We start from the raw sequence: 12,084 nt of genomic DNA, 5'->3' as shown, positions 1-12,084 counted from the left end.
TGACTCTGCACTTGGTGCTTGATGATGTCAACACATGCAATGAATTTACTGGCACCAGCAGAGAATAGTTCATTCCCTTATCTCTTTGTGAAGCAGCAAGCTTCATCTCCCATATTGCTTGTTTTTCAATACATCTTTGTGTAATGTCTCTGATTTCTTTGATACGTCTCCCTTTTAAGAATGCTTAGTTATGATTCTGCTGAGCTAATAGCTGTTCACAGAAGTAGAAATACATTTGTTATGTTGAAGTTCCTTTATAATTATTGTCTCTCTCTATTTTTTGTCTCATGATGTCTCTTAGGCTTCTCTGTTTTGTTTGGGAGGTAGTATAAACATCTTTTAAGTAGATATGGAATATCATTTGGTAAGGTGTGGGGATACGGAGAGTACATCTATTTCTGGAGAGGAAGGAAAACTACCTTTTTCCACTGTATTAGTCTCTCTTTCATACCTGGAAGAGAAACTAAATTCAGGTGAAAACACTGAAATGTTTTGTACTATTTAATGCAATATCCATGGTACTTATTTAAAGTTCTGTGCAGTTTTTGAAATTTCCCCTGAATTTGAATAGCAGTCAGGTAATTGTTGTACAGTCTACAAGGACACTTCCTTTGTCAGTTTGGTTTATCTGATGCATTACCACCATTAATTTATAATTTTATCTATGGTCTTGGAAGAGCATTTTATTTATCAGTTGAAGTTTTTTATCTGACCATGAATGCACAATTTCTTATCACAAGTCTGAAGAGTAACTACTGCATATTGCAATGCACATTTGTTTCATTTGTGTTTCTGCAACATGTCATCACTCTCTCCTATTATATTTCACTTTTGCCTATGTAGCAGTTTGAGGGATAATTTAGCTTTTTTACTCTTTCCTCGATAGTCTTGCAAGTTTAGAACCTCCTGTCCCTTAGAGAATTAAAACAGCATCACTGTTGCAACCTAAAGTTTTGCTAACTTTTAAGGACTTACATCCTAAGTGCATTTTTTTAAATGGATGCTAAATAAAATCCAATCTGCCAGTTTTCCATTACTATTACAATGGGACTGCAAACCATGCAAAATACAAAATTGTGTTAAATCTGAACTTTAATTAGGATTGATTTAATGACAAAGACTTTTTCTTTCTTACTTAAGTGTCAGTGGAATGTAACATATACCTTTCAAATCCTTTTTAGGAAGTATTTTTCAATATGGATGGCACTACCACTGCAACCATATAGATGGTTATCATACAGAGAAAAGTAATCTGTATGTATAAATATTACTCATCCTCCCAGCTGCATGTTCCTCCCTTGTTCTAGAGGATCTGAATATCTCTGCTAAGTGAGCTGTATCTTTAAGGTAAATTAGGTGCTTACACTTGATCCTGGAAAAAATAGAAAGTGACCTAAATGCCAATCTCTATGATCAATTAAGGCCACACACAGCAGATCACAAAAAAAGGGGAAAAAAAAAAGGCTAGGAAAAAAGCTCCATCTGGTTCAGAAGACAGTGGCCAGTCCCATAAATAACACAAGCTGTCAGGAAAGCATCATTCCTGAAGTACTCTCTGTATTGGCTTTCTGTCCAACTACTGCACCACTACACTACAGAGCTTCAGAGATTTGCATAGGCTTGGACCAAACCTATCTCTTCATCTCACCATGAGTGCCTCATTCATGAGTTATTTCAAATTAGCAAGGTTGAGAATGAAATGTACAGAAGTAAAAAGCATGGACATATACAATTGTAGAATCCAATTGCACATGCACACATACACAGACACACACACAGACACAAAAAATTAAAACATAAAGAAGTCTAAGTTTTCATTTCAGCTGAGCTTTTCTGAAAAAGTAAAACAAAACCCAACTGCAACATTATATTTGGAAAATATAATTGCAAACTCCATACCAAAGTGTGAGGTAAAGATGAACAATAAGGTTTACATTAAAATTGTTTGGTTTTGAATCATTGTCTTGGGAGCTAATAACATTTTTACTCCAGTAGAATCTATTAATAGGTCTGAAGGTGAGAGTGCTGGGTGATGAACAATCAAAAAGTATATAAATAAATAAATGTTCTGGAAGTTTATGGCATTGGTGCACAATAGAAATATGCCCATCTTGGGGTTTTTTAAGTTGGAAGATGGGTTTCATAAAAAATGGAAATGCTAACAGAGAACATGAGCATTACTGAGATGGTGTTGAGCTCTACACAACAGTAGAAGAATCTACTGCACTGCCTCTGTAGTTTTCTATCAGTCACTTCAAGAAAGCATCTGTTATCTCAATTTTCCTTCAGGTGCTACTCAGTGTCTCTTCTCTGGTGTTAGATTTAGGGGTCAGGGTATGTGGGCTACTAGGAGAGCAGTGAAAATTTCTTTCAATAACCTTACCTATTTTGAAGATTTATCTCATGTAAGGGGTAGCAAGCTTCCTTGATTCAATTCTGTGCTAAATCTCTAGCACATGATGGAGACACTCATTTCCCAGAATGTTTCATCAGTTTTTCTTAAAAATCCTACCCTCTGCTGCAGAGGGAGACAAAAGATTATCCATTTTCCTAAAGTATTCCCAGGGGAAAAGAACAAAAGACAAATAGTTTATTTAAGTATATTTTCTTAGTTAAATATATACTATATAGCTGAACTGTATTTCTGGGGAATCAAATGGTTACTCCCATACCCAAAGTATTAAAGAACGGGAAAGTAGTGGCAAGAACAGAGTGAAGAGACTCTGTGGAAATTTCACTCACTCAAGGATAAAATGGAGCTTGGTACTCCTGCCTATTAATCTATTGAAGATAAAGAGCAAACTGCTGCATTTACTTCTTCTTTCTGGTTTACATTCAGAAGAGATCACACAGAAAATTCACTTTGAAACATCTCCTTAAAGGTGCATGTGCAATCCCTAGGGAGAAATTCACAGCCCGGAGAGAGCCTTGTGCTTGGGTTTGATAGTGACAGATAGCAATGGAATACAGTACTCAGTGCTCCCAACTAAGAGACCATTATGTGTGCAACTCACAGTGAGACCATAGCAGAATAAAGCTTCCCCCAGCCCCACCCAGAAGTGTGGCTGCCTTTGTAATTTTAATTGGTCTGTGTTTGTGGAGTGGGGCCTCTATTTACTTATGGCTTGGGGCTTGTGTTTACCAAGCCTGGTGGAGGCCAAGTGTCATATCACTGAAGCTTAGTTCCTGCAAGCTCTCCTGCTATATCTTGAGGCACTTTTCTTTTCAGTATCTGTGCCTGTCTAATTCACGAGCTTCTGTGAAACAAGCACAGGAGGGTACAAGGCCTACAGGGAGGAATTACACCTAATTACTCAAATAATTGCTAGGCTGTTGCCTTCTTAGTCACTGAAAATAATTTCCAGGTCCCTGGCTTTTATAGATAGTCTTCTAGAGGCAGGAGGACACAGCCCCCTTTTTAACTCAGCCCATTCACTCACAAAATCAGAACACTCGAGCTTGCAAAATTAATAAGCACCACTTCCATTACATATATTTTAGGTTGTTGTTGCCGTGGCGATAAAGTCAGGGACATTGAATCTCCTCTGTTGAGCCATTGTTATCATCCCTGGCCATCTGCTGCAGAGGAGTGATATTCCATCTCATTTGCATGATGACTGATATATGGGAGGTTTGGAAGGACATATGCCACAGCAATCATGTGATGAAAATTAAAGTGAAAGTTTTGGGCCCAGAGCCGAAAAAAATCTGTGTATGCGCATGAGGCTGTTGATGTGCAAATGTGAATCATATTGAGAAGGTTTGAATAGGGAGGTGTGACGTAAAGAGGGGACACAAACGCAGGTGCTTATCTCTAGGCAGTCAAAGGCGCTGGATGTCATATCATGGGAACTACCTTTCAAAGACACAGCTTTAGTGCACAGTTCAGCACACAAGGGAGGAGAAACATATAAGTTTTGGAAACAAAAATAAAGTAAGTTTAACAACTTTTTCACACTATGAACCCATTGATGTTTAAGCAACTTGTACTGTTAGTAACTTTCTGTCTTTTTTTTTGTTTGTTTGTGCTCTAAGCTTGCAAAAGACAAAAAATCATGTCCATTTATCAATGTTAAAATCTTGAGAGATTTGTGTTAAGAAGTTTGAGGGGTTTTGATCCGTGTTTAAAATGCTCTCTGCAAACTTTTCTTTTTTTTTTTTTTTAATGACATTAATACTGTGTCTTCCACAACGTATGCTTGGTCATTATTTTAAATACTATTTTGGGCCTCAATTAAAAAATAGCTACTTGTAACTGCTTTGAGACAGCTTTCTGAATAAAATGTCATGGTGTAATTGCATTTATACTGCCTCAGTAAAGCCTTTGTTCATATACATTTTACAATGTGCAAATTTGCAGCTCTAGCTCTTTGATTTGAGGAAATGATCACAAGGACTCCTTTTCTCTCATTTTGAAAAGTTATTGAACTTAAATACTGGCTTTTTAAAAAAGAGAGATAAAAAATGAGGTGGAAGAGGGAGAGTGGACCAGTGTATTTGTAGGAACTGTTCGGTAGATGCAGGTTCATTTGCAGTTCTGTGTTACAGACCAGAAAGCTTTCTCAGGATGTTTTAGAACACTTTAAAATCATGTGCAATGTTTTTGAAATGGAAATTATTGATCAATATGCTTATTAACTTTACTCAAAGGGGAAAAGGATCTTTCAAAGCATGGCATTTCTGTCCTTTAAATTATTTGGGATTCGGAGAGTGAATTGAGAGCTTCTGATTAAAAAAGCAAATACTGTACTTCAGAATGAATGTATGTGTCAGGAAAATCTTTAGAAAGTTAAATGACAGTAATATCAGGCAAGGTTGAAGAATGAAATGGACCTTCTGGGACAACATTTTGCAGGAGGATAATTTTTATGAAATAGCATTTGATGCTAGAGAAAGTCTGCTTAACACTCTGATCAGCAACAGCCCTCTCTCCCTCTGACTTTCTTTTGTCTTTAACAAAGCACTTAGTTCAGATGTTTGTCTTCCTTCATATGTAAATAGCAAGACAATCTTGTGCAAGGTGCTGTGAATTTTTCATTTAAGAGATCATAAAAGCACAAATCCCAGATTTTACTCTTAATCTGTAAAATTGTATGGGGTGAACTTTGTTAGTTAAGGATCTTTGTGGGATTCAAAATGACCATTAACTCTTTTGTCAATTAAATTAGTTAAGTTAATTGCGTAGATGTGTCTTCTTTGGTTTGGCTGTTCAGTGGTTTTGTAATTCTTAAGGAAAATTACAGCATTTCTGATTAAAGCTTTCACTGAGACAATAATATATTTCTTCTCTAAGGTGGCTAACTAATAATACAGATTTGAAATCAGGCATTTCTAAAAATAGGTTTTGCCTCTTCCCAGTTTGGAGTATTTTATTGTTACTTGTAAATATCATCTTTGTGTTATAGTACTTTCATGCCTGCAGGCTAAGATTACCAGTCTTCCTTTTTTTCCTCCTCCTTCTAAATATTCAATTACTCAATGGTAATTATTATTATGTGGCCTTCTTGGCTTACTGCATTATTAGATTAATATAGATTTCTTGTGCCAAATTAGCGGAAATCACTCTTATATACAACAACTGATCACTTTTTTTTTTTTTTTGTAAGTTTTATTTACTTTGTTGGATAACAGGAAGACTTTGACACAATGATGTTCTATTCTTAAGACCTTTAATATAATATGCCTTTGAAAGCTAAGCGGGAGAGGGTGCCTTTTTGTTTTGCTTTTTCTCTTGTAGGTTTCTAATAGAAACTTTGGTTAAATTATAACTTAATTTTTTCAGAGATCTATGAATAGGGATCTTGTGAACGAAATTGCAGTTCAAGCCCCCTTCTCTCTGATTCTCGTGACAGAGGTGGGTAGCAGAGGTGAGAAAACTGAAAATGAAAGAAGAGGAGCTGTCCAGGGTACTGCAGCTGACTAGTATTTCCTGTTACTGCGCCGAAAAACATCTTTACTGAAGTGTTCACAAAACTGTCACCATTTGTTACTTTTTATTTTCCCCCTCAGAAATAGAAAAAAAAACCCCACTCACCTTACAACGAAGTCAGCTATAAAAACGATGTGCATGAAAAACTTAACTCAGGAGCATGTCATCTTTTTGTGAATAGCAAATACACACTCAGATCACATTAACTTTCAAATATTGCTTAGTAAGATTAAATTTTTATGTAAAGGTTTTTGTCAAAGTTACAGACAATAAACTTTACCAGTCTAAATTAATCTATGAGTACAACACAAATGGTTTCTATGGTAGTACTGTAATGTAAACAAAACAAAGGAAAAAGAAAAAAACACGCAGATCCAAATCTTGCATTACTTGATTGCTTTTGAAATGAATTCTTGTCCTTATGTGACCTGAAATGTGTGGTTATAAAGCTATAGAAATCCAAACGATCATATTTGTTTGATATGAAATGAAAAAAAAAGTAGTTAAATTGAAAGTTTAACATCATGAAATTCAAAATCCCAAGCGGTATATAAACATTAAAAGAAACTTTGGACTGCTAATCCTAGGAAATGAGTTTTATGGATTGAATTCAACAAGGCTTCAGAAATGGTTCCATCTGCTGCCTAGCAGCTGGTGAAAGGATAAATTTAATTCATTAATTCATTTGGAAAAAAGGATCCAAATAGTAAAGAGTTCATTGCTCATAATGTACATAGGTGAAAATCAAAACTGAAATTAGGTCCAGTTGATCATCTTTGATAGTGAGAAACATTTTCTTTGTAATTGTTATAATTCTCTTGATCAGTCAGTTGACAGTAAATTGACTGTTAACAGTTAACAAGTATTTTTATATTTAAAAAGTTGAGACTAGTTCTCAACTCTCTCCTCTTCCAGAAGGATCATCCCTACTTTGGGAGTTACAGATTGTGTAGGTTTTAAAAGTTAGGTTGTTTCAGTGAAACAATATTGGTGTCTCTATGAATATTTGCAGCTTGTCTCTTATTAAGTCAATTTAAGGATCCAAAATAAGGGACCACTGAAATTAGAAAATAGACTTACACATAGTTAAATTACTATAATAATCCAAACCCAGAACATCAAATGCAGAGTTTATTACATTACTTTCCTATTAGAGTCACAAGTTTTCTATTAGAGCCACAAGCTTAATCTTTTCTTTCTTGTCTTCACCCATTTGAGTTTCATGTTAAGTGCTACAAAATTAGGGTATGAGTGAAAAATATAAGTTAACAACTGAGAAAGCATGATATTTAAAAATCCAGGGTTTTAAAGGCAAAATTAATTGGATGAATGCTTAAATAATAAATTGACATTCAAGTTCTAGCTATAAAGTTTTCCAAATTACCACAATCTCCAGAAAAAGATTTTTTTTTTAAGTGGTTGCCTCTAATTTAATCTAAATCTCAAGCAGTGAGTGCCAAGTTAGCTGAGGCTTTTAAACAGTAAGATGGTCAAGTGGAAAAATCCCTTGTTCATCTTATACCAGGCACACAGGTAAACCTGTGCCTCATTACTTGCTGAGGAATACAGAGAACTGATGAACCTGTTATCCTGAAAACAGCTAAATATCTTCCAATGCCTATTTTCAGTGTTTCTGCTTGAGATGGTGATTTCATGAATGATATTTGGCTTTTCCCATTTCCTCTGTAGCCCATAGCTCACTGTGGTGGGTTTGTTGGATTTACTATAAAGGTTCTGTTCGCACCCTGTGGGTTGGGTTAAGAATTAGGATTTATGCATTTACTTCTACTGTTGCTTTGTTTATACAGCTTTGGTTTAGTTTTGATCCCTTTTTTTTTGCCTTTGAGGCTCTTCCACAGTGTCAGCTGCTGACTGATAGTAGGAGAACGGCCTCGTGGTGTGAATGAAAGGGACCTAGCGGTTGGTAAACAGAGATAAGGAATAAATAGAGCACAGGCAAAAGGAGATAGTTCTGTGGGAGCCCAGATTGCCGCCAGTCTGTTCAAGTGAGATGCAGTGCCTGTCCTTTTCCCAGATTAAATTAGTGTGCGAAATCTCCAGTGACCTCCTCCCCTTCTCCCCATACTCTTTAGCCAAGCTGAACAGCCTCTGCTGTAAAGTATTCATTTTATCCAGGGACAAGTTGGACAATAGAACTCTCCCTGTTACTTATGGACAGCTGTCGTGATTCATGGGGCTTTTCAGCATTTCATTTTTCATAAGAGTTAAAAGGGTTTTACCTTGTAACTGACGAGAGGTTAGAAATGCAAAGATGCCAGCCCTGAGGTTGCCTGTAGTAAGGAAGTTAATAAATAAATATCACACACACACACAAACACATCCCCTCCCCAATGTGCGAAAGGCTGTGTTTTTTGTTAGTGCTGCTCTTCTTTTTTAAAGGGGTTTAATTGTGATAACATGATTACACTGAAGCATGAACTGCATGGAGAAATTAACAAGCAGAGACACAGCGATATGCCGGGCCCCCAAGGTTCCCTAAATTAAAGGTGACCAATGCAAACCCAGTGAGTGCCCTTTTCCCTTCATTGCCCTTGCTTTTGCCTACAACTCCTATCAGTTTATTACCTGCAAATAACTCCCAGGAAAGAGTAAACACTCATGAGATACCTCTGTGGTCCCGTATTTTTTTTTTGTGATTTACTGCAAATATATTCAGCATTTTGACTGATTAAATAGACCTTCGGCAACCTTGAGGGTCACTGTGTAGAGTATGTACATAGAAAATGCATCAGCCCATTGTACCCTGGCAGCTAATGAGATTGGTCGTTAAGTAAATGACACAAAGCCTACAAAAAAAGCTTAGCAGCTCACTAGAGTATCACAGAGTGTCCCTGCACACCACACAACGACACAAACAGTGGACTAACCTAGCCCACCCCTGCTTTATTCTACATCACTGCTTCCCTGATGTCAGCGTGAGAGGCAGAACAAAGGCTAAAAGGCACACGGTAAGTCAGTCTGACAATTATGCCCTAGGGAGAAAGTAGAGCAAATCTTAGCCTAACCATGGGGTTGAAAGTCCGTTTCTAGACAAGTAGGTCATAACGAAGGGATTTTTTTCCCCCCCATCACTTCATGAAGGGGAGAAAAATATCTCTGGAATCAAGGTTGGATTTGTTTCTTGTTTGTTTGTTTCCTTTTCTTTCTGTCTGATTTGCCAGCTTACAAAAGTTTCTGGAATTCTGAAAGTAATGTGAAACAGTATGTATTTTGAACTGGATATTTCAATTATAGTCTAATGAATTAAATGTTCCTTGTAGGAACTGCCACACAGTAATCATTCCCTGAGATGTACATTACATCTGATGAACTTTACAGACAGAAAGTTTCTTTTTACTTCCCTGTAAAAATCTGCTGAAAATGTGTTATATATATATGAATGCAAATTTCAATCCACTAGATAGCTACTTACATCCCTAAATCCCTGGTACAGTTTTTACATGTATGCAGATATAAATAAAGTTGATACTATAATTTTGGGATTATTAGAAAAGGTTTTTACATGATGTCTTTCTCTGTGTTGTCTTTTACATGAGCTGAAATTAAAGAGCTGAAGATTACTGTTTAACAGTTGCACAGTCATTACTTATTTTCTTCGCACAGCAGCAAAATATTCAGCTGATACCTTATAATAGCAGGTTCCTGCCTGTGTAATCAATGATAAAATCTTTTCTACTCGTGTTTCAGTGTACTACCTCAGGACCCTTTATTTTGCTGAAAAATGGCAACAGGAAGTTGCCGGAAAGTCTTGTTTGCATTACTGAAATGTTTCTGTCTGCTTTGCACTTTGGAGACTCAGGGGATGTTAGCTTCAAAACAACATGATCTTATTGCAAGATGCCTGTGTGCATTAAGTAATGCTTCTTCTCCTCTCCCTGCAAAACCACTGAAAACCATATGTTTTAAGAATTCTTTATGAATACGGACAATTTAAAAAGTGGTGTTTACACATCAGTCTGCATTACAATTAATCTTTTTTTGGGTTTTCGGGGTTTAGTTCTGTTTTTATTTGTTTTGTTTTGTTTTGGTTTGTTTTGGTTTGGTTTTTTTATTGGTTTTGCTTTGCTTTGGGAGACTTATTTAATTTAGAAAAAAAAGTTTGTCAATATACATGTATTTAGACATACCAGGATAACCTGTTTACTTAATTAAAACTCTTCACAGGTCACAGAAGTCAGTTTGTTATGATATGTTGCTTACCCAGGAACATCTTTTTTACTGCATGGGCAATAGAATTATCACCACAGCTTACAGACACTAAGATAAAATATGACATTCTAACACATACATTTGAGCATTCCTTGCAAAGGGGTATGAGATATGCATATATGCAAACACATGTGCTCATATTTATAAAAAAAGTTCACATATGCAAAAAACTATATTCACCTACAGAATAAACTAGTTACCTGACACTCAGTATATATTAGGTATATCTTCAGTTATATCTTTTTTGTGTTTTCCAGTAATTCCAGTTTAGAAAATATAATGAGAAAGTAACCAAACTGAAGTAAATTTTGTGTATTTTATTTGATTTTCCTTCTTTTAAAAAGTTGTGTACATCTCAGCAATGTTTTCCCTGTGTTACCTCAGCAAATATGAAATATTCAGGCATCAGAAAACAAGCTAAGTCCTATAATTCAAAACTAGATAACAGAGATTTAGCAAGCTTCAGTCTTGCAACAATTTTGCTTTAAAATATGCTAACTGGTATTAAGTTTTCAGTGTATTTTAAGAGAAAATATTCCAAGATATTTGACGTTTGAGTCCATCCCCACAGCTTTTAAAAATTAGCATATCCCTGTGACACAGTCATGTATCCTTTTTACGTACCTACACCAACAAGAGTAAAGGGTATTTGATATTTCAGCTTTCACCTCATTAATAAGTTCAGCTATTTATACTGTTAAAAGCAAAGGATGGTTTCATAGGGGTAATGCACATGCAGCAGCATTACAGAAATCATACTGATGTAATCAGACAATTGCATTCTGTAATCTGACAGGTTGAGCCTCAGTAAGTTTCACTAGTTTTTCACAGCTTCATTTTTTTAACTCATCTTTGTCATTTCTTTACATCTAAGAGAAAAGACAAAGAAAACTTGATTTCTGATTATTAATGTCATTCATCTGATCTCCTTGATAAACTATAAAACACTCCAGATTTTTAGAAACCACTTTTCATTTGACTTTTTGAACTTTACAGTCCAGTATGAGGCCTCCAACTTTATCTTAGCGCACAGTTCCAGGGCACAAGAGTATGAGCTGTGCATGTGGAACTGAAAAACTTTATGGTACTATGTAGTTGATTTGAATAATTCTAATTCAGGTTTTTTGCATGTTTATAGTTTTTAAAGCCAGTAATCCCAAAATATATGATATTATTGACAAGTAAGTATCTCCATAGTCACTGACAATACTCATAAAGGCCTGATGCTGTTGCTCCAAAATTCCAAAATAAATTTGGAATTTTATTCCAAATTTTACACTATTCCAAAATAAAAAACAGAAAATAGCATGTAAAAAAAGCTTTATATTCTACTATATCCACAAATATATAGAGAATCTAGACCAAAGTCTTTTACTGAACTGATTGATTTTGGAAGCGTACATAAATACCCGGGATCGGGTCACTTTATAGTTATTGTGCGCATAATTGTGGATTATTTAAAACTACATAAGCAAAGTCAATGTTTCTGGATTTTAATTATCTTCAAGTATTTAAGGTTACAGATACTGTTAAATTAATAATAAAAAAACTTTTCTTCCTTCTAATGTTTTTTAGTATTTACATAAAATTTCTCTGGAGTGGAGAAGAATTGCTCTATTTTATGTATATGGAAAACATTTAATGATACTAGCCACTCTTGCCTTTCTAAATAACACATTTCCAATTCAAGAAAAGGTGATAAACTAACAGCAAAAGTTATTTTAGAATGAAAAAGGATTTGCCTTCTTGGGTAGGTGAACACACAAAAACATTCATACACGTGAGTGATTCCACTGAGGTGAGGCTGATGGCTCACCTTAATACAGTAAAGCGGTGTGAAAGTGTTTTGAAGATGAGGGTTTTATTTATTTACTTAAGCGATTCAAATAACATTTGCTAGCACATATTTCATGTTTGGTTTCATA

General features: G+C 35.5%; 1 protein-coding gene across 9 annotated transcripts in view; it reads left to right on the top strand.

The window, feature by feature from the left end:
* Window positions 1–12,084, top strand: part of ST18 (ST18 C2H2C-type zinc finger transcription factor) — a 169,320-nt gene that overhangs the window by 64,984 nt on the left and 92,252 nt on the right. For 3 of the 9 annotated variants that reach the window (XM_021555710.4, XM_021555708.4, XM_021555704.4), the window contains exon 1: window positions 3,614–3,934. The exons of 3 other annotated variants lie outside the window; for them this stretch is intronic. Coding sequence is in view for 1 of the 6 variants with exons in the window: in XM_021555703.4 (XP_021411378.2) it covers window positions 8,725–8,898 (174 nt within the window). In the remaining 5 variants the exon portion in view is untranslated. Of the gene's footprint in view, window positions 1–3,612; window positions 3,935–5,583; window positions 8,899–12,084 lie in introns of those variants that run through there. 3 more of the 9 variants (XM_031504030.3, XM_021555703.4, XM_021555706.4) reach the window with 3 other exon arrangements.

Source organism: Lonchura striata, chromosome 2, assembly GCF_050655825.1.
Source record: "Lonchura striata isolate lonStrDom1 chromosome 2, ASM5065582v1, whole genome shotgun sequence".
Taxonomy (NCBI): Eukaryota; Metazoa; Chordata; class Aves; order Passeriformes; family Estrildidae; genus Lonchura; species Lonchura striata.
This window is presented reverse-complemented; position numbering and strand designations above follow the sequence as displayed.